The sequence below is a fragment of the Crocuta crocuta genome, unplaced genomic scaffold (assembly GCF_008692635.1).
Source record: "Crocuta crocuta isolate KB4526 unplaced genomic scaffold, BGI_CrCroc_1.0 scaffold130, whole genome shotgun sequence".
NCBI lineage: Eukaryota > Metazoa > Chordata > Mammalia > Carnivora > Hyaenidae > Crocuta > Crocuta crocuta.
In genome coordinates, this window is record NW_027527920.1 from 3975363 (window position 1) to 4001966 (window position 26604).

Sequence of the window (26604 nt, forward strand, 5' to 3'; positions counted from 1 at the left end):
TAGGATCAGAGAGGGATGATCTGGTTCATCCATGTATAATGCCTTACTTATTTATTTTTTTATAGATCTTCTATTTTCCCAAGCACTTTGGAATGTCTCTCTCTCTCTCTCTCTTACAAACAAATACACACACACAGTGAGGTAGGGCAATGTGTATTAAATAGGCGAGGTGGCAGATGGCTTTAAAAATAAATTAAAATATTAGTTTCTTTTTTTCCCCCCTGTCTAATCGATAACATTTTTTCCCTAATTAAAAAAGCTTTATTGGTGCCTGGTATATATAAAATTAGAGTAAAAAGAGAAATAGCATATACATAGAATAAAGTCAAGAATCCATTTCCTTATGGAATCCAATATTCACAGTCAAAGGCAGTGTTAGACATAGGATAAGTCACTTCATTTGGTTAGATGTTTTTTGGTTTCCTCAGTGGTAAAAATAGGCATGGGACAAAATAATTTCCAGTGTCCTTCCACATATCCATGATGACTCAGTTGTATAATTACATTATTACTATTTGTAAAGTGTTCCAGGGCTGCTGATCCTATTATGGTGGTCCATGATAATGGGGATGATTGAGCAAGGTTTATGGAGGAGGCAGGTGTTTTTTTCTTTTTAATGTTCATTTATTTTTGAGACAGAGGCAGAGCATGAGCAGGGGAGGTGCAGAGAGAGAGGGAGACACAGAACCTGAAACAGGCTCTAGGCTTTGAGCTGTCAGCACAGAACCCAACTCAGGGCTCAAACCCATGAACCATGAGATCATGACCAGGGCCAAAGTCGGCCGCTTAACCGACTGAGCCACCCAGGTGCCCCAAGAGGAGGCAGGTTCTGAAATTAAGTGTGAGGATGTGAGGCTCTCCAGTTAGGAGAAGGCAAGCTCTTCCAAGGACAGCAGTCAGAATAGGAATCTGATTCTTGTTTTGGAGTAGAAGGGACTCTGAGGAGGTTTGCGTGACACAAGGTTCAATTCATGAAGGGACTCGAATAGTGTGGGTTTATAGCTATAGGTTTTGGATGGATGGGTGACAATATCAGTTGTGGAAAGTTTTTGTGGGTAGTTTGGCAGCAGAAGCAACAAATGTATGTAAGGTGAAGCAAGGTTTTTAGTTCTGCAAACTAAGATACACAGCAAATGCTTTTGTAAATGTGGTGAAGTTAGAAGCTAAATCTATGAAATAAAGTCTGTATAACAAGTATGGCTTTTTCAAGTAATACCTATTCCTTTTTTTTTTTTTAAGTTTCTTTATTTATTTTGAGAGAGAGAGAGAGAGAGAGAGAGAGAGAGAGAATCCCAAGCAGGTTCCACATTGTCAGCACAGAGCAGGACTCAAACTCATAAACCGTGAGATCATGACCTGAGCCGAAACCAAGAGTCAGATGCTTAACCGACTGAACCACCCAGGTGCCCTTAAAGTAATACCTATTCTTTAAGAAGGGGGCCTCTGGACGTTTCCTGAAGTATATTCGTGGATCTTTCTCAAGATCTTTTGTGCCTCTTGTCTTCCCTTTCAGAACTGCCCTCATGCTAGGTTGTGAGTATGGTTGTAAAGACGCTGTAGAAGTCTTAATCAAAAATGGTGCTGATGTAAGCTTGCTGGATGCCCTGGGCCATGACAGTTCTTACTATGCAAGAATTGGTGACAATCTGGACATCCTGAGTTTACTGAAGAATGCATCGGAAAATGCCAACAAAGGTAAGTAGCAAAGTCACTGGAAAAGTCCAGCTTAATAAAGAGCAGCCTTTCAATATTTAGATGTTGGGGGCGCCTGGGTGGCTCAGTCGGTTGAGCATCCAACTTCGTCTCAGGTCATGATCTCACAGGTCCGTGAGTTTAAGCACCACCTCAGGTTCTGTGCTGACAACTCAGAGCCTGGAGCCTGCTTCGGATTGTGTGTCTCCCTCTCTCTGCCCCTCCTCGGCTTGCACTCTGTCTCTCTGTCTCTCAAATATAAATATTAAAAAAAAAAAGGCAGTTTGTAAGACACAAAACCTTCCTTAATGATGCACACCGTTGGCCTGTGGCCCTCTGCTCCACAGCTTTGCGTATTTGCATTTTAGCAATCACTTGTTTGGAGGCAATACATAATACATATACTGGCCAGTTTAGTGAGTAAGCCCTATTGTACTATGGAGTAAGTTAAATGAGGAGAGAGAGCCGAATCAAGTGCATTTTACTAGTATATATGTATTTTTTTTTGATGAGGAGGGCCGTAGCACTTAACTTCTCTACTTAAAAAAAGTTTTAGAGAGAATCCTTGTTTAAACATGTATATAGAATATTCAACCAGTATTTATCAAATACCTGTACCAAGTATTTCTCTATCTTTATGAAAGAGAAATTGGGAAATACAGAAAAGCACAACAAATAAAATTAGTTACTTATACTACCATTGAAGACTCCTTCTTACTGTCTTGAAGAATAGCCTGTCAGTCTTTCGCCTCTGTGTAAAAGTAAGGTTACTCATAGTGAGCTGCAGGTTATTTTTTGTGTAATAAATTTTGAAGAGTTTTCCCTCCTAGAAAACTATTTTGTCTATATTGTGATTTTTATTGACGCATAAAATTCCATATATACTTTTTAATGTTTATTTTTTTGGGAGAGAGACAGGCAAGAGCATGAGTGAGGGAGGAGCAAAGAGAGAGAGGGAGACACAGAATCCGAAGCAGGATCCAGGCTCTGAGCTGTCAGCACAGAGCCTCACGGGGAGCTCGAACTCAAAAACTGTAAGATCATGACCTGAGCTGAAGTCAGACACCTAACTGACTAAGCCACCCAGGTGCCCCTAAAATTCCATATATTTAAGTTTAACTTTATTAAGCAGTTTTCTGTACGTGTCATTTAAGTTTACAGTTTTTACTAATATATGTAACAAGTTAGTGACTGTCATTATGAATAAATATTTTAGCTTTTTTTTTTTTTTAAGTCTTAGGATCAGTTCCTAGAAATTGAATCATGGGTTTCAGGATATACCTATTTCTTTAAGGTTTTGATATATATTGATAAATTGCCTTCCAATTTAGAAGTGTTTAAAATTTTGTGCTTTGCAATTGCCTCCACTTCCTAACATTGAATATTATCTACCTGGATGTAGTCATAGTGAAAAAAAAATGCAGTTTGATAGGTAAAAAATAGGTCACTGTGGTTTTACCTGTGAAGTAGTAAGCTTTAGAGGGAACTTTAAAACTGATTGCTTTAATGACTCAGTTGTGTTAAGGAATCGATAATCTGTAATCTACCCAAGTTAACCTGCTGTTTTACTGTTCCTCTTTCTCCTCTCTCTTTAAATCTTCAGGGAGAGAACTTTGGAAGAAAGGACCATCTTTACAGCAGGTAGGTCTTAATTTTAAAAATAATGTATATTGTGCAATTTCAGTAAAGTGTTTCCAGGTTAGTGATTATACATAACTGTTGTGAGTTTAAGTGCGTGCTGTTCTCTCTCCTCACTTAATCATGTCCATGTAGAACCCAGGTATTAAGATTCTGAGGCTTTGATACAATCACTCAGCTTGAGACAGTGGCTCTTAATTGCAATGATACAGTGAAACTGAATATATCCAATGGGAAATAAATAGCCTCCTGATTGCCAGCCTTGAGCCTCCAGCCCTTGCAAATATGAGATACTGTACCTTGCTGAGACTTAAATGATGAATTTTAGTCTAGTAGATCATTAACAAGAGTTTCCTCCGTTTTCCCTTTTAAAAAAAATTTTTTTTTACATTTATTTATTTTTGAGAGAGAGAGACAGAGCACAAGTGGGGGAAGGCCAGAGAGAGGAGAGACAGAGCCTGCTTCAGGCTCTGAGTTGTCAGCACAGAGCCCAACGTGGGGCTCAAACTGTGAGATCATGACCTGAGCCAAAGTCAGACGTTTAACCATCTGAGCCACCCAGGTGCCCCTTCCTCTATTCTTCCTTAATAAGAGAGCAAACTGTTAACCATTCTGGGAAAATTCTTCCAACGCAATAAGAAGTGAAGAAAACAGAATTCAAAACTAATTGTATATTGTGATTTCAGTACCATGGTTAATATTTTGCTTTCTTTGCACTTTTTTTTTTTTTTGCCTTATCAGTATTTAAAGAGGACTTTGAAACACAATACGTGAAATAATTCACACTCTGTACTAAGTTGTTAACAAAACACTGTGTAACCCTGGTTTCGTGTCCCTATCTCAGTAAATGTCTTCCTGTTTCCCCCTGATCTCTTTAGGCTAGAGTAAGGGGGCTGGTGTAGTGTGCTGTCCCCATCTTGCTCAAAAGCTAGTGTAGGCGGCTTTCCTCTTCTTTTGGCTCTTCCCTTCCAGGCTTTCAGCTTTTCTCTAGAGGCACCTGAGCACTTGCAAACCCCGGAGAGAGGCACCAGGTACCCTCTGAGACACTGTGGTCATCATTTTTTCTGAGCATCATTTCCTCTACCTCTCCCTCGAATCTGAAAGCTATCCGAAAGCATGTTTTCCCTTTCCATCCATCAGAATTAAGTAATACTTCATGCATGGGTCGTGTCTGCCTTCACTTTTACCTTTCCATCCAGTGCAGCCATTTCACCCTTCTCTTCCATGCCTCACACAACCTAAGTTGGAGTCAAGTGGAAAAAAAAAAGTGCCCTGTTATGTCTGCATCAGTCATCTTCCATGGGATCAGACAGACGTGATTTCTGAATTATAGAGACATTTAAGATAAACAGTGATCAAATATTAATGTGGGAATGGTATTCTGTTTAGTGCTCTAGGAGTTAGCTAAGTGAACACATGGAGTTAATATTCTGCCAGGAACAGTAAAACTCATTTGCTCCCATTATTTATTGAACGCATTTTAAAACGCCCGCTGTAAATAGGATTTGTTCCCGTACTGGGGGACAGCTGATCCCTGATAGTAAGAAGACCACAGTATAGTTTCAAAAATAGGACTTCTTCAGTTGTTTGCTTCACAGACGTCTGTGGCGCACCCACCATATGCCAGTTACTGTCCTAAGTGCCGTGGGATCATAGTGTCGTGCGAAGTCCCTGCCTTGCGCTGCTCTCCCCTAGGGAGAGAAGGGAAAAATAAGCAAATACTAGCATTCAGCATCCTGGCATGCACTTTGAAGGAAGGTGGAACAGGATTAGGGGATGAAGAAGGAGAGGACAGGAAGCTATTTTAGATGGCGTGGTCAGCAAAGGCCTCTCTCAGGAAGTGACATTTGAGCAGATGTCTGAAGGAAGCGAGAAGGGAGCGCAGGGCTCTGTAGGAGAACCCTCACGGGGCCAAGGGAAGGGAGGTGCCAGCCCCCTGATACAGGAACACGTTTAACACGGCCACGGGGCAGTAGAAGGTCAGAGTGGAGGAGTGATATGCACATGACCCAGGAGGAGAAGAGGCAGGCGAGGTAAGCAGGGGCCAGATGATGAAGGGCCCTCTGAAGGGAAGGCGGGGGTGAAGGTGGAATGAGGAAGCAGGTCAGATCTCACATGAAGACCAGTCCTTTGCTGGAAGGAACGAGGCTCGAAATGTAGTTTGGGCCAAGTAGTGGCTATGGAATCTCTGTCTAATGCGACCTTTGCCCCTCTCATTAGAACAGTAGTTGAAACACTTGGTTAAACAAAACTCCACAAAGAATACAAAACAAAAATAAAATATTTTGTTTTGTAAAAAACAAAATATCTTGGAGAATTAAAGTATTAGCTTTTTTTTTCCCCCCCAAGCTCTCAAAAAGGAAGACCATAGTTTTCTAAACTATTATATAGACTAAAAGGTCGGTTGGGGCCAAAAAAAGTTAGATGCTCTCTTGTTAATGTTTTTATTAAAGCAAATCTGTAGGAGAGAAGAAGGTTTCAAAGTAGTAAGTGTACAAAACCACATGTATTTAGAGATCTTTTACGTAGCTCCAGCCAGAAGATTGTCCATCTCTTTCTTCCCACAGCCTTTGATATTTTATTTTATCAGTGCTTAGGGAAATAAATAGTTTCCATATTTCATTTAACATTAATGTAACTCCTCCCTTCTTCTTCGTTTTAAATACTAGATTGTTCCTTTGGGAACGGTTGGTGATGCCTTACAATGCAAAGTTCGTTTTGTGTCTAGTATGAATCCTACTTTTTAAGTCTTGGTGACGTTAGCTAAAACAAACCTTTAACAATTCAGATTTTAAGTTTTGTTATGCCTTAGTATTTTAAAATAAATTATAGCTGAGTGGTTTAAAACGTAAAGATGCCACCCATTTGGAGTTTTAAGTGGAAACACTGCCACCTTGTGTCATGTGCAGCAAAGTTTAATGTTGGCTAAGCTGCAGGTCGCTGATTGGAGAGATTGCCTGCTGCGGAAAATGTCCCTTTCTGTAGTCACACTTGCTAACCTGTGTTCTCTGATGTTTCACCCGAGCGAAATTTGCCGTACCTGCTAGATGAAGTCAATATGAAGTCAGGTCAGAGGGAGCATCAAAACATTCAGGTAAAAGTGCTGTCTTCCTTTGCAGAGAATTCCAATGTGGTTTGTAGTGGGGTCATGTGAGGAGAAGGTGCCAGAAATGGGGGAAAATGAGTGGGAGAAAGAAGGGCTGCCTGGTATGTTTTGTGATTCTCTTTTCTTGCCGTCTCTTGTAAAAGAATTGACTTTTGATATGAATGTTTGGGTTGTAGCATCTGACAGAAAGTATTGCTTTAATATGTATTAGGAAGCAAATAATCGAACAACTTTATATCATTTTTTATTGATTTAAATATATCTGTTTGGAGCCATAAATACCGAAATTTGTATATATTTTCAAAGATGAATACAAAATTAAATATTGTGATTAAAAATGATGGTTATTAATATAAATATTTACTTTTGTTTAGTGCAAGTATTTTTTAATTTAATTTAAAAAATCATTTGTTAACCACACATTTTCTGTTCGTCAAAGTGTTCAAAAAATAATTATTATGTGGATTAATGTCAAAGGAAGCTTCCATAATTCAATGGTTTATTTTATGACTGAAACACCATTAAAATATAAATTGTATAGCTGTTTTATTTTATTTTATTTGCCCTTTCATAGTTTATTATGCAGTATTAAGAAAGTGAACTATAGCCCTAAATTGGAGCCTTCATTATGTCATCAGAGCACTGAAATAATAATTCATTTACCAACAGCATTAGAACACTCTTATGAATTTGAGGAGTGTTAACCAGAAGTTGAAATGGCATATTCTTCTATTTCCAGAGGATTCTCTTATTTTGTATTTAGAATCACGATGGTTTGCTGTGTTGTATACAGTTGTATTAATTAGATAGCATAGTCCCATAGTCCACAGGCACCCCTCGGAGACACTGCCGTTCAGTTCCAGATCATCACAATAAAGCGAATATTGCAACAAAGCAAATGTTGCAAGAATGTGAGTCAAGTTAACTTTTTAGTTTCCCAGTATATACACAAGTTATTTCTGCATTTTACTATAGCTTGTTAAGTGCAAGGTAGCATTGTATTTAAAAATAACCAATGTATATGCCATAATTTAAAAACACTTAATTGCTGGGGTGCCTGGCCGGCTCAGTTGGTTAAGGGTCTGACTCTTGATTTCAGCTCAGGTCACGATCTCACGGTTTGTGAGTTTGAGCCTTGCATCAGGCTCCGTGCTGACAGCGTGGAGCCTGCTGCTTGGAATTCTCTTTCTGCCCCTCCCCTACCTCCCCTCCCCCCTCCCTCTCCCTCAAAAATAAAGAAATAAACACTAAAACTGGAGCTGGTCCTTTCAAACCCTTTCTCTGAGTTTCTCTATCAACTAAGTTTATGTCATATTCTAAATCCTTTGTTGTCATTTCAATAATCTTTCCAATATCTTCACCAGAAGTAGATTCTATCTCAGGAAACCACTTTCATCCATAAAAAGCAAATCCTCAAGTCATTAGTTTTATCATGGAGTTCAGTCCCACGTTCAGGCTCCACTGCTAACTCAGATTTTCTTGCTGTTTGCAGCACGTCTGCAGTTACTTCCTGCACTGAAGGTTCGAACCCCTCAAAGTCCTCCATGAGGACTGGAATCCACTTCTAACAAACTCCTGTCCACGTGGATATTTTAACCTCTTCCCATTCATCACAAATGTTCCTAACGGCATCTAGAAAGGGGAATCCTTTCCAGAAGGTTTTCAATTTACTTTGCCCAGATCCATCAGAAGAATCTCTATCTAAGGCAGCCATACAAAATGTATTTCTTTTTTTATTAAAAATTTTTTTAAATTTATTTTTTAGAGAGAAAGAGAGCAAGCCAAGGTGGGGCAGAGAGAGAGGGGAACAGAGGATCTGAAGTAGTCTCTGCATGGACAGCACAGAGCCCCATGTGGGGTTCGAGCTCCAAACTGTGAGATCATGACCTGAGCCGAAGGCAGATGCTTAACTGACTGAGCCACTCGGGTGCCCCCAAAATGTATTTCTTAACTAATAAGCCTTGAAAGTTGGAATTACTCCTTGATCCATGGGATGTAGCATGGGTGATGTGTTAGCAGGCTTCATAGAATTGAATAGAGTTAGGGCCTTGCTCTGGATTTGGCCTAATGGTATGTCGTGGATAATTCTGGTTTGATCTTCTATCCAGACCGCTAAAACTTTCTTCCCGTGGCAGTCAGACTGTTTTGCTTTCTTATCATCCATACGCTCACTGGAGTAGCCTTTTTCCTTAGAGAACTTTCCCTTTGCATACACAACTTGGCTAACTGGTGCAAGAGACCCAACTTTGAGTCTTTCTCAGCTTCTGACATGCCTTCCTCAAGCATCAACATTTTTAGCTTTTGATTTAAAGTGAGAGACGTGTGATTCCTTTCACTAGAACAGTTGGAGGCTACTGTAGAGTTGTTCATTGGCCTAATTTCAATATTGTTGTGACTCAGGAAATAGGGAGGCCTGAGGAGAGGGAGAGAGATGGAGGAACGACCAATATTTATTGGTTAAGTTTGTCCTCTGAGATTGGCACAATTCATGCTTCCCTGAGAGAATTACAGTGGTATCTTCAAAGATTACTGACTGCAGGTCCCCATAACAAATATAATAATTCAAAAGTTTCAAACATTGAGAGAGTTACCAAAATGAGACACAGAGACACAGCGTGAGCAAATGCTGTTGGAAAATGATGCCGATAGACTTGCTCATTGGAGGTTTACCACAGACCTTCAGTTTGTAAAAAACACGGTATCCACGAAGCACAATAAAATGAGTGTGCTTTGTATGATTTCTGATCTGTAAATTTTAAGTCCTTTAAGTGTCATCGAAACTATTGTATCTTTGGACTTAAAGCTGTTTTATATACGTAGACATCCACACATGATAGCAAACTGCTTTTACATTTTTCTTCCATAAGAATTGCTCTCTTATGGCCAGTCTAGCACCTGTTATCTTTACTCTTTAAGGATCTGGAGTTTGAAAATGAAGATTTGAAAGACAGGTTGAGAAAAATTCAGCAAGAACAGAGAATATTACTGGATAAAGTCAATGGTTTACAGCTACAGCTGAATGAGGTAAATAATTTACGTCACCTAAAAAAACCTTTTTTTAATGCTTTGCTACCAGTAGTTATCCTTGATAGAAATCATTAATGATCTCCCATCACATTAAGTCATGGTGCTGGATGCTAAAGGAGGTACAACCATGTCCTTGCCCTTGAAGAAAGTTGTATCTTCCTGGGATCTTTACAGGAAACTTTCAGTGTCACATAGAAGAACGGAGCATGCTGTTGGTATATGGTAATAGCAAAGCTCTGAACTATAGTTGAGGCCCAGGATTGGAGAGGAAGGCGCAGACAGAAGACATGAGGAAGAGGAGCAAGTAGGAGTTGATACTTGATGAGTTCTCAGAAGAAATCAGTGCATCTGAGCCTGCTTAGAATGAGAGCTCAGGCCACAGAATTGGTCTCCTAAAGGCATGTGTTTATGTCCTCATTCCCAAGCCCAAAGACCTGTGCCAGCCTTTTAAAAAGATACTCGCCAAGCTGATGCCTTTTAATAATGAAAATACATTTCTCCTTTTTAACTTCAGGAAGTAATGGTTGCCGATGATCTGGAAAATGAGGTAGGATGATAAATGCTACTTTAAAGATATAAACTCTCATGTAAATGGAAGATGGTACTGCAGGAGACGTTTGAATCTTGGACGGAGATGGGGACAAAGATTCTCTTTCTGGTTATTGCCGAAAGGGGAAAACAAAACCGACAGTGACTGTGAAAATACGTTCTGAGTATAGTAGCGTGGGTTGTCATAAACATTTTGTTGTTATTGCCTCCAAAAGGCTCATTTTCTGGGAATGAAACTTCTTATGAAAAGATGCTGAGTTCTAAACATTACGAATAAAATGTCTGAAAACAATAAGCTTTGAAACAAGCAACAGACATTTGAATTTTTGACAGCCTTGTTGGGATATATCACATGTTAGTATACTTGTAGAAATTTCCAACTCTACTAATAGCTAAAAATACTAAACATAAATTAAAGTAATTCTAATTTGCATTTTCTGAAACACATTTTTAACCCGGGTTCAAGCACAGAATGATTTCGCTCTGTCTTTACTCCTTTCTATTTCAGAAAGAAAAGCTGAAGTCCCTTTTGGCAGCCAAAGAAAAGCAACATGAAGAGAGCCTGAGAACTATTGAGGCTCTGAAAAATCGATTCAAATATTTTGAGGTATAGAAAGCCTAAATAAATTATTCCATAAAACGTGTAATAAGCAGTGATAAGAAGCTTGGGGTCAGGCTTACATTTGAATGATCCCTTTTTTCTTTATTGTGCAACCTCAGGCAGCCCACTTCCAGTCTCTGAGCTTGTCCCCGCTTTTGCCAAACTGGGGGGCTGGTCCCTCTCTCCACAGAGTTGTCGTCAAGGGTAAACTAGGCCACTGAAATGGACCAGCGTGTGCCTGGCATTCACTTCTGCCCAAGTGTCTCCTTCCTAGCTTTCCTCTTTGTCCCTCTTTACCTTTCCCAAACTTCGTACTCTTACCTGTCAATCTGCAGTGGTTAGGATGGTGATAATAACAGGTGTCGTAAATGAATAGTAGCTTTCCAGAATGATCTCAGACAGGAGTCTGCGTATATATGCAGTAAGTGGAACACTTGGGTGAGGGGGGGTCTTAATAAATCTCAGATCCTATACTCAACTTCGGTTGGATCAGTGAGCTCTTAGTTTTTCCAAAGTCATGTTTTGTTTTGTTTTTTTTTAATGTGTTGAAATACAGTATACATTATAGTATGCACATGTTCAAGTATATATAGGTTGAAGCACTTTCCTAAGTCAAACACACCAAGATCAAGAAACAACATCTCCAGTATCTAGAAGCCCCCCTCATTCTTGCTTCCTGTCACTACCCGTACTTCTTGCGCCAATAGTGACCACTCTCCCGACTTTTAACTGCACAGGTTTGTTTTGAAAGGCCACAGTATATATTTTATAAATGTTCATCACTGGACTCCCTGAAGAAGGTGGCTGATTCAGTGTGAATCTTTTAGCTTCACTGGGGACTAGAACTCCAAAGTACACAGCAAAAGTAATTTTTTTCTTTGTAAATGGAACAAATGCACGAAGCTGTGAAAACACGTAAGGACATGGATGGATCTCACAGACGTAATGTTGCACGAAAGCAATCAGACACAGATAGCAGGAAATTCAGTTAAGCGTCTGATTCTTTTTTTTTTTTTTATGTTAGAAATTCGGAATCAGACCAAACGAATTTGTAGTGATCAAGGTCAGAGTAGAGGCCACCTTTTGGTGTGGGGTTACTGACTAGGGACATGAAGAAGCTTCTGGGGATGTGGGGAATATTCTAGATCTGGGTTGTATTACACAGGGCGCACATATGCAGAAATTTATTGCACCGTACACTTAATATTCGTGTATTTTATACCTTGATACATTAAAAAAAATAAAAGCATGTCTGCATTTATACGACTGAATCCTGAAGATTATTCAGAAATACAGGTTTATAGGCTGATTTAGAACTAGCCTAGGGGCTTCTATCTTTCACACTTGGAGATGTTGGTTTTTAAGGTTAATAGTGAAACTCGTAATAGCTAACATTTCATTAGCACAGCCATGTGCTAGAAACTACCCCATGCACTTCACATGCATTTCCGAAACACAGCAACTCTGTGTGGTAGGTTTTACTTTTATCTCCACTTTGTAAGTGAGGAGACTGAGGCAGGGGGAGGAGGGGGAAGCTCAATACATGGCAAGTGGCAGGGCTAGAACTTGAACCCAGGCGGTCTGACCAGTTTTATCCTCAAAAGGGCTTGAATGAGAAAATACAGTTGTGAATATAGGATTTTTGAGGTAGTCATCAAAGCTGGATACCTATAACTGGGTGCCATTTTTGTATTTTCTTCTATGAGCGGACTCTCACATCTTCAGACCAACATGTTTTTTCTGTAGCTTTAGACAAACTTGGAGTCAAGTCTGTAATTTTCAGTAAGGTTCTAATATGTGATAGAAAAACAGCACGTTTTTTCTTGTAAAACCAAGACATGATTTATTTTAGAAAACTGAGAAAATATAAACTAAAAGCAGGAAGTAAACACACCTATATTCCCAGCACTTAGTACCTGACTGCTCTCCTTCCGTAGCTTGCTTTGTGCATAACTTGGGTTATGTACACATTCAGCCAACAGGTGGAAATAACGGTTTGTAACTTTTGCACGTGTTATAGTGGGGACATCTTCTCTAGTCGATAAGTATTCATTTTGATGAATTTTTATACCAGAAATGAGGTTTAACTTTCGAAAAGTAATTTGAGGGTCCACTTTACATGGTACCCAGTATTTGTGAAAGCAGCCATTAAAAACTAAGAATGCATTATTTATGAATATTGAATATCTACTACCGTGCCCTCTCGCATGCTAAAAGTCCCTCAAAAGCTGCCAACAGAAATGCTGCATTGTGTATGTATATAATAGGTGGACAGTTCCCTTATGTTTGTAGGAAAAAAATGGGAAAAAATATGGGTATTTTATTTATTTATTTATTTATTTTTTAATGTTTTATTTATTTAGTTTTTTTGAGAGAGATAGAGAGATAGCATGAGCAGGGGAGGGTCAGAGAGAGAGGGAGACACAGAATCCAAAGACAGTCTCCAGGCTCTGAGCTAGCTGTCAGCACACAGCCCAACGCGAGGCTCGAACCCATGAACTGCGAGATCATGACCTGAGCTGAAGTCAGAGGCTTAACCGACTGAGCCACCCAGGTGCCCCAAATATGAGTATTTTAGAATGAGACTAATTTTATGTTACAACTCATCTGTCCATTTTTATTTGAGTAATCAAGTAAAGGTAATAAACCCAAACTAAGTTTTTGAGCTCCTTATATGGATAGGCCTCCCCCCAACCCATACATGTAAAAGCCCATTTAGCAACTATTGCAGACTCTAGTATTTAATATTACATAGAACAAAGAGTTTAACTAAGTTACAGACATCTTTCCATACCCTTGGGGCACTAAAGATTAGTGGAGGTGGCATTAAATTATAGAGCTATGGACCATTTTTACTGCAGTCACCTATACAACCTTGACATGTAGCTATTAGTACTAATACCCACGGATACACAAACATGAACTACGTCTGCATATCGCTTTTTGAATTGAAAATAGTTGACGTATGAAGCGACATTAGTTTCAACTGTACAAATTGTTGATTTGACAACTCTGTATGTTATGCTGTGCTCACCACGAGCATAGTTACCATCTGTCACCATACAACGCTATTACAATACTATTCCCTATACTGTTGCCTTTTATTCCCAGGACTTATTCATTCCACAGCTAGAAGACTGTGTCTCCCACTCCTCTTCCTCGTTTGGCCCACTCCCCTGCCTCCTGCCCTCTGGCATCCATAACACTGTTCTCTATATTTGTGGATCTGCTTCTGCTTTTTGTTTGTTTGTTCATTTGTTTTATTTTTGGGATTTCACATCTAAGTGTATTTGTCTTTCTCTGTCTCATTTACTTCACTTAGCGTAATACCCTCGAGGTCCATCCATGTTTTGCAAATGACAAACAGTTTCTTGGTGTGTGGAAGTGTGTACATATGCCACATCTTCCGTGTCTGTTCATCTATGGGTGGACATTTGGGTTGCTCCCACACCTTGGCTGTTGTACATAATGCGTGTGTCTTTCCAAATTGGTGTTTTTGTTTTCTTTGGATAAATTATCCAGTAGTGGTGTTGCCGGATCATATGGCGTATTTCTACTCTTAATTTTTTGAGGAAACTCCATACTGTTTTTCATAGTGACCACACCAGTGTACATTCCTACCAACAGTGCACAAGGGTTCCTTTTTTCTCCACATCCTCGCCAATGTTTGTTACTTCTTTCTGATACTGGCCGTTACGACAGGTGTGAGGTGGTATCTCATTGTGATTTCAGTTGCATTTCCATGATTAGTGATGCTGAGCATCTTTTCATGCATCTGTTGGCCATCAGTGTGTCTTCTTTGGAAAAATGTCTGTTGAGGTTTTCTGCCTACTTTTTTAAATTGGATTATTTGGGGGAGGGTTGGCTTGTGTAAGTCCTTCCTATATTTTTGATATGAATTCCTGATCAGATATATGATGTCTGATTTACAAATATCCTCTCCCATTCATGAGGTAGCTTTTGTATTTTGTTGATAGTTTCCTTTACTGCGCAAAGGCTTTTTGCTTTGATGTGGTCCCGGTAATTTATTTCCTTTGCCACAGGAGACCTATCTAGAAAAATGTTGTGGCTGATGTGAATGGGATTACTGTCTGTGTTTTCTTCCATGAGTTTTATGATTTCACATCTCACATTTAGGTCTTTAATCCATTCTGAGCTTACTTTTGTGTGTGGTATGAGAAAGTGGTCCAGTTTCATTCTTTTGCATGTAGCTGTCTGGTTTTCCCAGCACCATTTGTTAAAGAGACTATCCTTCCTCCATTGTATATACTTGCCTCCTTTGTGGTAGGTTAGTTGGCTGTATGAGCACGGATTTATTTCTGGGCTCTCTGTTCTGTTCTATTCTGTTGATCTATGTGTCTGTTTTGGGGCCAGCACCATACTGTTTTGATTACTATAGCTTTGTCGTTTATCTTGAAACCTGGGATTGTGATGCCTCCAGCTTTGTTCTTATTTCTCAAGATTGCTTGGGCCATTTGGGGTCTTTGTGGTCCCATTCAAATTTTACTATTATTTATTCTAGTTCTGTGAAAAATGCTGTTGGTATTTTGATAGGGATTGCATTGAATCTGTAGACTGCTTTGAGTAGTGTGGACATTTTTTTAAAATTAAAGTGTATTCTTTTATTTTGAGAAAGAGAGAGAGTGTGTACACACAGGCTGGGAAGGAGGCAGAGAGAGAGGAAGAGAGAGAATCCCAAGCAGGCTCTGTACTGTTAGTGGGGCTCGATCCCATGAACCGTGAGATCGTGACCTGAGCCGAAATCAGGGGTCAATGCTTAACCAACTGAGTCATCTAGGAGCCCCAAGGTAGTATGGACATTTTAAAAGTACTAATTCTTCAACTCTGTGAGCGTGGACTATCTTTCCATTTGTTTCTGTCATCTTCAATTTCTTTCATCAGAGTTTTATAGTTATCAGAGTATAGGCCTTTCACTCCCCTGGTTAACTTTCACATCGGTGTATTTTACTCTTGACTTTCACATCTGTGTATCTTTAGTTTGTATGTTAGACTCTGACTTGATAAAAAAGAAGCAATTCAACTATACTTCAGCTCAGAGTGTCTAAAATGTCTCTTTGATTCTCCTTTTCCCAACCAACACACTGATGGATCTATAACCCTAACTGGGTGTAGGTCTGTGCCTCAGTTTCATTTTCTGCTCTCTGTCTCCTTTTGTCTTCCAAAGTATTCTGTATTTTATAAGTTCAGGAAAAAGAGGTTACACTAATATTTTAGACAGTGAGGTAGGGTTCCCGCTCGCAGCAGAGGTAAAGTGAGTATTGGATGCATGTGTGACATTCTCCCTTTCAAGGTAAAGCAGCAGCAAAGAGCATGTGTTGCAAGTTGTTTAGTTCATTTGCCGTCTTGTTTTTTTTTTTTTAATTTCTTTTGAGCAATAAAACTTTTCCTTGAAACACTTGGCTGCTTTTATTAAAATGCTTAGTGAAGTAGTTTATTCCCAACTGATCCCTCTAACTGTTGCTAGTGCCGTGTCTTTTTTGTGGTTTTAAGGTAGAGTAATACTCAAGAGAAACAAGGAATGTTGAAAATGTGGTTTTAATGACTGGACCATTGAGAACTAAAGTAGATAACAGAATTTAGCACCATGAAGCAATATTCACCGAAATGTTTTAATTTATGCTTCTGATTTCAGAGTGATCATTTAGGATCGGGAAGTCATTTCAGTAACCGTAAGTATGGAAGCATAGATTATCATTCCCATTCACCCAGGTCAAATAAGGGAGAATGTTTACGTGTTTATTTTGTCTAACTATTGCGTTTACACCTCAACACATCGTCACCGGAAGAGGTTAAGATCACTGCTGTAGCCTCTAACATAAAATCTGGTAATCCTGAGTCTCTGATTTTCCCTAGCCACTTGTATTTTTAAGTTGGGTACTGTATGAATTACCAAACTTGCCTTGTCGATTAGTAGACTTTTAGCTTGCGATATTTGGAGCTTGTTTTTTTATTAAAAGAAACATAACATAGTTTTCTGATTTGGAAAAATCTTTGGATACAGTCTCAAAGCAGAGAAACATCTTAAAATGAGAAATGACATAAATGGTTATTTCTTACTTAAGAGTATACGTAATTAGTATTAACTTTGGTTTATTGTTTGCTGGTTCTAAATAAGTTCTCTAGAAAATCCATTTTTTGCTTTCTAGTGAATATTAAATTACCCTTAAAGCACAATAGTAATATTTATCCCATAAATTGTAAAGAACGCCATTTTTATTTTGACTGATTATGGTACATATTTTATAACAGTGTTATATTTTATAACTGTTATAAAAGCTATAACAATTGTAGCTTATTTAGTCTAACCATCTTATATATTTCTAAAAACCAACTTAGTATTTACTCGGAAGAATATAGATACTTCCCTTATGTGTACAGAAAAAATAAAGGAAAACAGGAGTATTTTAGAACAAGGAAAATTTTATGTTGCAACTCATGCTTTTCTTTAGTTTGAATAAGAGAGGAGGGATAATAGCATCAAATTAATTCTTAGCCTATTTGGGTACGAATATTTCAGTTAAGATCTCATTTATTTGGATTTATGTAGGAAAAGAAGATATGCTTCTCAAACAGGGTCAAATGTACATGACGGATTCACAGGTAATTCCCTTTTTTAATTAAAAGTATTTTGTACCTTTTTAAAAAGAGGCAAACTGCATTGTGTGTTTATCAAGTATCTATATGCTGAATAAGGTCTTCATTTTCAAAGAAAAGCTGTTCTTGGTGTTCGGAGTTTCACAAAAGCCCATATTACTGTTTCTGGTGCCCTCTAGAGTGTTTTGATGACAGTAACTTAAATAAGAGATTTGAATTACAATTTCATTGTCTTTGATAGTAAGCCTCTTTAACCATGTTCAGTTAACTCTTCATGGTTGCCCACAGAAAAGGGAGGCTGGCTAGAATAATTCAGAAGTCATTTTTTGGCTTTGAAATGTATTTTTCCTTGCATTCTGATAAATATTCTGTGTGTTGGAAATTCACCGCAGAATAAGGAAAGCTTTCAGGAGGTCATGTTGTCTGATATTCTTATTTGTTTATACTGCTTCGTATAGATACAGGTTTGCATTTTCAGCACTTCCCATGGACTGATAAATATTTGGGTGTTTAAAGACTGTCTTACATACCGTCATTTGTAGGCAGGGCGAGTTAGCCTTTGTAATGTCTCAGATCACTTTAAGCTGGAAAATTCTAGGATTCTAAGTTGAGAAAATGGATATCATCTGAGAGGTGTTGAAGATTAGATAAATATTTGATTGTAATAAAACGAGTACGGAAATTGTGAAGCTGTGTAAGCAATTGGTAAATTATAGTTGTCTTAGTCTAAAGATCATCGGTAAGTTGACAGGTAAATTTAAAAGCAGACTAATAGCTGGGAAGTTAGTCCGTGTTGTTAATTTTCTTCTCAATGGAGGGCAAGACAGTGTAGATTAAACTGAACAACAGTAAAACCTGTCTATTAAAAGGGTGGAATGTATTCACCGCACATAGCTTTTGGCAGTGAGTAAGTTCTTGTAAAGAGCCCTTAACTGGAATAGGCTGTATAGGAAAAAGTAAAATAATCGAATTTAGCCTTTCATGGCTACATGTTCTATTTATGAACTATTTCATGAGAAGTTTAGTTATACTTCTTTTTTGTGTGAGCTCTTAGTGGAGGAATAAGATATCGATAAAATTTTGTACTGAGATCATATTCTAAGTTCTAGTTTATCCTACTTGAGAGAAGAAAACTGCTTTCTTTTTTGTGAGTTAACTAATATTCTCTTGACAACTCACACTAGCCGTGTTTATTTTGGTGGTATTTTTATAACTTAAAGAACATGACATTGGAGTTAAGAAGGATATTCAGAAATTATATCTTGTTAGAAGTTAAATAACATGTCATCCTATGAAATTATTTGCAGTTTTAAAATTGCCATAAAACCCTGATTTTTATTCAAGGGTTTTGAGGACTTTCTTCAGAATTGGAAGTTCTAGGCACATTCCGTGCCATAAAGCATAGAAGTAATAAATGTGTTTTGATAAAGCTGATATCACTTCCGGGTGGTTATTGTGAACGGAGAAGGGAAGAGGAAATAATCCCCAGAGGCCACAACTATTTTCCTTCTTTGTTCTGCCAGAAATCCACTTTATGGTGAACAGACTTTCGAAGGATCACTGCTTGAGAGCCTTTTAAGAGAATCCTACCCAAAAAGGTTTCTCTTACCTCAAAGATCAGTACTGTATTTTTCCAATACGCTAGTCTGAAAACAAGGCCCTTAACTCCCGATGTTGTGGGAACTTAGAAGTTTGGCAAATAAGTAAATGTCTTTTTTGGCTTTTGTGATGAGTATCTCTTTTTGTTTGTTTGTTTGTTTCCCCTTTCAGTGCACGTCCCCAGGTGTGCCGGCCCACATGCAAAGCAGGTCTATGTTAAGACCACTGGAGCTGTCGTTACCCAATCAAACCGCATATTCCGAAAATGACATTTTAAAGAAAGAGTTAGAGGCAATGAGAACTTTCTGCGAGTCAGCAAAACAAGACCGGCTCAAGCTCCAGAACGAGCTGGCACACAAGGTGGCCGAGTGCAAAGCTTTAGCCTTAGAATGTGAACGGATCAAGGAGGACTCGGATGAGCAGATCAAGCAATTAGAAGACGCATTAAAAGACGTGCAGAAGAGAATGTATGAGTCGGAAGGTAAAGTAAAACAAATGCAGACACATTTTCTTGCCCTTAAAGAGCACCTGACGAGTGAAGCCGCCACGGGGAACCACAGGCTCACCGAGGAGCTGAAGGATCAGTTGAAAGACATGAAAGCAAAATACGAGGGCGCGTCAGCAGAAGTGGGGAAGCTACGGAACCAGATCAGACAGAACGAGATGCTGGTAGAAGGGTTGAAGAAGGCCGAGGGCAAGCTGGTGGAGGAGAACAAGCGACTGCAGAGGGACTTCAGTATGTGTGAAACGGAGCGAGACGAGAAAGGAAGGAAGGCCACGGAGACGGAAGGCCAGGTGAAAGAGCTGTTGGCAAAGTTGGCCCTTTCCGTTCCGACAGAAAAATTCGAAAGCATGAAGAGCTTGTTGTCAGGTGAAGTCAATGAGAAGGCCAAGAGAATAGGAGAGATGGAAAGAGAGCATGAAAAATCGCTTACGGACATCAGACAGTTGAAGCGGGAACTGGAGAACTGTAAGGCCAAGCTTGCGCAGCACATCAAGCCAGAGGAGCACGAGCAGCTCAGGATTAAACTGGAGCACAGGGCAGGAGAACTTACGAAGAAGATCACCGAACTCGTGTCGAAAAATCAGGCGTTGCAAAAGGATGTCGAAAAGGTTCATCTGGATAACGAGCACCTGAGCCAGCAAGTACATAACTTAACCAGTGAAATGAAAAGTCATTACATGCCTTTACAAGCGAGTGAAGAAATGAAGAAGTCCCATGACCTCATTGTCGAGGAGCTGAATAAACAGCTCGGAGATGTGACACGGAAGTACACGGAGCAGAAGATGGCGATGGAGAAACTGCTGCTGGAGAATGACAGCTTGAAGAAGAACGTCAGCCGCCTTGAAACTGCCTTCGTGCCTCCTGAGAAACATCAGAAAGAGGTCACGGCTCTGAACTCCAGTGTTGCTGACCTCAGACAGCAGCTCTCTGAACTTCATAAAAAACGTGGTGAAGACCAAGAGAAAACGCACGCACTCATGTCTGAGAACACGGCCTTGAAAAAGACCCTGAGCACTCAGTACGTGCCAGCTCAAACCCACGAGGAGATTAAAACTGCGCTGAGCGGCACACTAGATAAGACGAACAGGGAGTTATTAGATGCGAAGAAAAAAATTGAGGACCTCAGTGGGGAATTTGCGAAGACAAAGGAGGAGAATGAGCTACTCAAAAGAGCCCTGGAGAACACGCAGGCTCAGATGAAAGCCGAGTACATCAGCCTCCGAGAGCACGAGGAGAAGATGGGGGCCGCGAGTCAGAGCATGAAGCGGCTGCAAGATGACAGCGCGGAGATCCTGGCCAACTACAAAAAGGGCCAAGAGGAGATCATGACGCTGCACGCCGAGATCGAAGCCCAGAAGAAGGAGCTCGACACGATACAAGAATGCATCAAGCTTAAATACGCTCCCATCGTCAGCCTCGAAGAGCGCGAGAGGAAATTTCAAGCAACGGAGAAAGAACTGAAAGAACAGTTATCCGAGCAGACGCGAAGATACCATGTCAGGGAAGATGAGGCCAGGAAGTGCAGGCAGGAGAATGACAAGTTGAAGAAGGAGGTCTTGACTCTTCAGAAGGATTTGCAGGACAAGGGTGTCCTCCTTGAGAGCTCTCGTGCAGTGGAAAGGGCGCTGAGCAGAAAAGCAGAGGAGCTAAACCAACAGTTCAGAGACCTGCTGCAGAAGTACGCAGAGGTGAAGACCGAGAAAGAGAAGCTGGTCGACGAAAATGCCAGACAGACTTCCGAGCTTCTCGCGGCGCAGACCCTTCTGCAAAAGCAGCACGTTCCGTTGGAACAGGTTGAGGCCCTCAAGAAGTCTCTGAACGGCACAATTGAGAATCTCAGGGAAGAGCTGAAGAGCAAGCAGACGTGTTATGAGAAAGAGCAGCAGACAGTGGCCACCCTGCACCAGATGCTGGAGAACCAAAAGAACTCGTCGGTGCCGCTGGCAGAGCATCTGCAGGTTAAGGAAGCATTTGAGAAGGAAGTGGGGCTCATGAAGGCGAGCTTGAGGGAAAAGGAAGAAGAAAGCCAAACCAAAACCCAGGAGGTCTCCAAACTCCAGTCCGAGGTTCAGAATACTAAACGAGCATTAAAGAAATTAGAGACGAGAGAGGTAGTTGACCTGTCTAAGTACAAAGCCACGAAAGGTGATTTGGAGGCCCAGATTTCCAACTTAAATGAAAAGCTGGCCAATCTGAATAGGAAGTACGAAGAAGCCTGTGAGGAGGTTTTGCATGCCCAGAGGAAGCAGCTCTCTGCAAAAGATGAGAAGGACTTCCTGCATTTCAGCATCGAGCAGGAAATCAAGGACCAGCAGCAGCGGTGTGACAAGTCCTTAACGACGATCACAGAGCTGCAGAAGAGGATACAGGAATCTGCCAAGCAAATTGAAGCGAAAGATAACAAGGTAGGCACGGGGCAGGCAGCGCGGCTTTGCATCAGAAGCCCCGGAGAGGAAATGCCCAAGTGGAACAGGGCCCTTTACCACGGCACCCCACAGGACAGGTGTACAGAAGCATTAGCTCCGTGACCACTAAAGGCCACCTTTCCGGTGCAAAAAGATTCAGAATTGAGAAAATAGGAAAGGCACACAAACCAAAGCATTTCACCTCTGGTTTCCTCAGCTGGCAGAGCGAAGAGCTGAGGAAGGATGAGGAGACTCGGGCTCACTTGCTTCCTAAGTGGTCAAAATCCAGGGCCTTTTAGGGTTGCCTGAAGGCTGATTGAGGGAGAGGAGGAAGAAAGCTGTGTTTCGGGCTCTGAGAACCGAAGCTACCCTGGGAAGCACCCCAGACTTGATCTTGGCATTCACCCTCACCAGTAACCGAGCCCTCTGGTTCCGTGTGCATTCTGTCCTCCTCACTTTGCAGGCTGGTCTCGTCACCCAGAATGTCCTGCCTCTTCTCTCTACCCAGTTAAGTCCTACACGTTCCGTAACACCCACCTCAACACGTAGCCTCCTTCCCGAAGCCTTCGCTCTGCAATCCAGCCTCCAGTAAACTGTTCCCTCTTCTCAAATGTTAGTGTTGCCATCATTTAAAATGAGTATGTTGCTGGTTCAGAGTTAGGCACTTGGTCTTCTGAGCCAGCTATTAAGATCAGCTTTGCCGCTTAACCTTTTCTTCGCATTCATTCTCATGGTAACAGTTCACACGGTAGGTGCTTTCAGTATTTTCGAAACCGGTGGTTGGCCTCATAAAGTGTGTACTGTGAAGATGAGAAATCAGGGAGATTGGGCGCATTTTTATCAGTTCAGTGAGTGATCACAAAATGTCTTCTCTCTGCCAGCTGCTGTGGTCAGTTCTGGGGATACAGTGGTAAATGTGAGCAGACACATCCCTAGCCCTGCTCAGTGGAGAAGTACAGCACTAGCCTTCTGATTCATCTGTTCACATGACCCAGAACTTAAATGCTGCAGCTCGTTCAGACAGTGGTTAGGAATATAAAACTGTATGATTATTATAGCAGGTTATTAATAACTGTTTACAATGATTGTCATTTATTGAGCATATACTACGTACCAGGCATATATTTATGATTGCATTTGAGTTTTAAAAAATGTTTGTTTATTTTGAGAGAGAGAACATGAGCGTGAGCAGAGGAGGGGCAGAGAGAGAGAGACAGAATCCGAAGCAGGCTCTGTACTGTCAGTGCAGAGCCAGATATGGGGCTAGAACTCACAAACCGTGAGATCATGATGCAAGCCGAAATCAAGAGTCAGACGCTCAACCGACTGAGGCACTCAGTCGCCCCGCGTTTGATTTGCTTAACTATGAAAGAACTTACTCTTTCACTGACAAGGGAACTAAAGCTCATGAAAATAAAGGAAATTAGCTCACACAGCTAATAAATGTCAGATCAGTATGACTTGAGATAAAGCCTTTGCTGTCTCCACTAAACAGCCTCCTGATTTTTTTTCCCCTCTTTGAGATAAAGTAGTCTAAAATGATACCTTCTGGAAATGAACAAGGCACCTAAGTTAAGGCTAGATTTATATGAGCCGTGCTCTCTTTTCAGCCTTTGTTGGAGGGAACACCCCAGAAAGTTCCTGTGCTTTAGACAACCTAGAAGATGATGTGTAGACTTTCGTAGGTACTTAAATATGAAGAATAAGAAGACTCAGGTCACACTCAGACCTTAGGATATGTATTTATTCTCAATTTGGGAATGCTTTTGCAAGGAATTTACGGAGAGGAATGTTAAGAAATTACATTATATATCGTATTTCCTGTTGATAACCGTCTTGACAGTATTCATTCCTCAACTTCCGGGGTATAAAGATTAATTTTGTTCCTCGGGCAGTGATTTTGGTGTAAAGAGGTTCGTTAGAATCGCCTTAGTGAATAATGTATGTCTCTCCCAAACCTTTTCTCTCTGTTTATCAGATAACGGAACTGCTTAATGATGTGGAAAGACTGAAGCAGGCCCTCAGTGGCCTTTCACAGCTCACCTGCCCGAGCGGGAGCCCCGGCAGAAGACAGAGCCAGCTCATTGACACCCTCCAGGGCCAAGTGAAGGCCCTCCAGCAGCAGTTGGCTGTGAGTGCCCTGGCCTGGGAGGGCTTTGTGCCGTACGTGCGGGGTCCTGTCTGTGGGTTTGTGAAAGGTGAGGTAGCGAGCGATCAGATGGATCCATGGCCGTGCCAAGATCCAGGAGCATAATCACTGTTGCTACAAGTTACTCACACCCGGTGGCAGTAGTAAATTTGGTGCCTACTGTATGCCAGGCGCCTCACTAAATATTTTACGTACTCTAGCCTTTACCTTCCTCACGGCCCTGTAAGGTTTTATTCCCCCACATTTGATTCTTTTTTTTTTTAATGTTTTATTTATTTCTAGGAGAGAGAGAGACAGTGTGAGCAGGGGAGGGTCAGAGAGAGAGGGAGTCACAGACTGAAACAGGCTCCAGGCTCTGAGCTGGCAGTCAGCACAGAGCCCGACGTGGGGCTCGAACCCACGAACCGCGAGATCATGACCTAAGCGAAAGTTGGACATTTAACCGACTAAGCCACCCAGGCGCCCCATCCCCCCCATTTGATTCTTAAGGAAACAAAGAAGAAAAGACTTGATGCTAGGGGGACACACAGCTAGGATTCAATCCTGAGACTGGCTAACTCCTGTGATGCCTTCCCAGCTGCAGCTCACTCTTTATAATATCAGTCCGTTAAACTAAGGGAAGTTTTTTAAATACTGTGACTTTATGAATAAAGGTAGGTATCCCTCTGGTTTTATGCCTTATATCCTTATATAGTAAAAAAAAGACACCTGAAAATATATAAATCCACATTAGGTATCCTATATGCATATATGTACTTCCTGTTTATATGAGAGAAAGCCACTGGGGCACCTGGGGGGCTCATTCGGTTGAGCGTCCTCCTTCAGCCCAGGTCATCATCTTGCAGTTCGTGAGTTCAAGCCCCACACTGGGCTCCCTGCTGTCAGCCTGTCAGCGCAGAGCCTGCTTCAGAGCCTCTGTCTGCTTCTCCCTGCCCCTCCCCTGCTTGTGCTCTCCTCTAAATAAATATTAAAAAAAAAAAAAAAAAAAGGAAAGCAACTGGATTTAGAAACTGAACACGGGAGCTAAGTTCTAAACCCTGCCGCATAAAGCACGGGACGTGGAACATTCCCCTTAATCCTTGGCCTCCGCATCCATACAGTGGACTAATAAGAACTGATTACTTATTTGTTTGCTTTTTTAATCAAATAAGGTAATAAAACATACATGGAATCGCTAAGTAAAACCTTGCCCAGTCAAATGTAAATTGTTGCTAAAAATTTCCTCTTTTATAGGAATTGGTTGTGAGTTGTTTTTGAATAGACGAAAGCTCTTTTGTACGGGTTTATTTATTAACACCGCCGGCCTACAGATGACAGAATATTGATTTGCATCTTATCCAAGGGATATGGTAGTCCCCCCAATAATTGGAAATATTTGTTTCTTATTTATTACATTCATGACACTGTGCTAAAGCACTGTCAGGGATAAAGAGAGTACGCAGGTTTCGTCCCCAGGAGTTCTAGGTAATTAGAGAGGCAACATTTAGATCCATAAAAAGTGAATTCACAAGACAAAAAATGTCACATACGGAATTGAGAGTAAGGTCCCCAACTGTAAGCGATATGAATTCACAGGGAGGAGAGATCACTGATAGGATAGGAGCCAGGCCAACAGGAAGGGAACACCTGGCTTGAACTTGTAAGATAGTTGGTGTTTTGGTAGGTGAGTGGAAAACAGAGAATCTTCCAGGCAAGGGAAATAGTTTGAAGAAGGGCGCAGAGGTGGAGTGCGGACGGCGTACCCACGGCGCTGTCAAAGCCCATGAGCCTGGCTGGTAGTGGGGACTGTATTTGTGGCGAGATGCGGCAGGCCGTCCAGAAGCAAGCTGAGGAGTTTGGATTCTCTTTTATACGCAGTGAGGTTTCTCCCAAGGTGTTTGAGCCAGAAACGATTCGAGAAAAGAGCTACCTTAATCTCGGAAGCATGATAGGGAATAACTTCCAGAGACAGGGAGACAAGACCGGAAGCTTTTGCAGTAATCCCAAGTATAAGTTGGTAAGTGTCTGGATAGTTTTGTGGCGTTAGATGTGAACTAAGGCAGGAATTTCATGTTACCTAGGACAGGCGGCATTGCTTTCGCTAGGAATGTTCCCACACACCGATCCGGGAAGTTTATGCTATTGTTCAAGCTATGAAGTTGTGCATCTGGTGGGTCCAGAGTGGTTTGTCACTAGGCATGGCAGGAGCACTTTAATAATATTGCCGTTTTGTAGCATCAGGCCTGAAGATGGCGAGGTCCCAAGCCTCCATGTGTTTGAGAACCTGAATGCTGATATTCTGATCTGTCCATCTTTCCCCCTTTCTAGGACGCCGACAGACAACACCAAGAAGTAATTGCAATTTATCGGACACATCTTCTTAGTGCTGCACAGGTAAAGAACGATTTCTCCTCTGGCAAAGATACCGTTGTATTTGTTTTTATTACCTTTATGAAAATCCTTTTATTTTTTTAATTCCAACATCGTCGACATACCGCGTTATGTTAGTGTCAGGCGTACGATGTAGTGATTCACCTATGGCACACATCAGCTGGTGCTCATCCCAACTCGTGCACTCCTTAATCCTCATTTCAGGGAAGACACTTTTATTTTATTTGCAAGTAAATTTATGTGAAAGTCATTGCTGTGTAAAGGAGTTGTGTCCCATATGCTTATTTAAAAATAATTGTGGGTTGTTTTTTTTTTTTTTAAATCATGGCTTTTTTTTTTCCTGGGGAA

The 26604-nt window shown here is 40.9% G+C and overlaps 1 protein-coding gene across 1 annotated transcript in view; it reads left to right on the forward strand.

Moving 5' to 3' along the window:
* The window catches only part of UACA (uveal autoantigen with coiled-coil domains and ankyrin repeats), a 45169-nt gene that overhangs the window by 15702 nt on the left and 2863 nt on the right, over nucleotides 1-26604 (forward strand). The window contains exons 7-17 of the mRNA XM_077746238.1: nucleotides 1514-1695; nucleotides 3296-3333; nucleotides 6356-6424; nucleotides 9353-9460; nucleotides 9978-10010; nucleotides 10521-10619; nucleotides 16267-16303; nucleotides 17182-17234; nucleotides 18999-21737; nucleotides 23716-23868; nucleotides 26194-26259. Of these exons, the coding sequence (XP_077602364.1) occupies nucleotides 1514-1695; nucleotides 3296-3333; nucleotides 6356-6424; nucleotides 9353-9460; nucleotides 9978-10010; nucleotides 10521-10619; nucleotides 16267-16303; nucleotides 17182-17234; nucleotides 18999-21737; nucleotides 23716-23868; nucleotides 26194-26259 (3577 nt within the window). The remainder of the gene's footprint in view (nucleotides 1-1513; nucleotides 1696-3295; nucleotides 3334-6355; nucleotides 6425-9352; nucleotides 9461-9977; nucleotides 10011-10520; nucleotides 10620-16266; nucleotides 16304-17181; nucleotides 17235-18998; nucleotides 21738-23715; nucleotides 23869-26193; nucleotides 26260-26604) is intronic.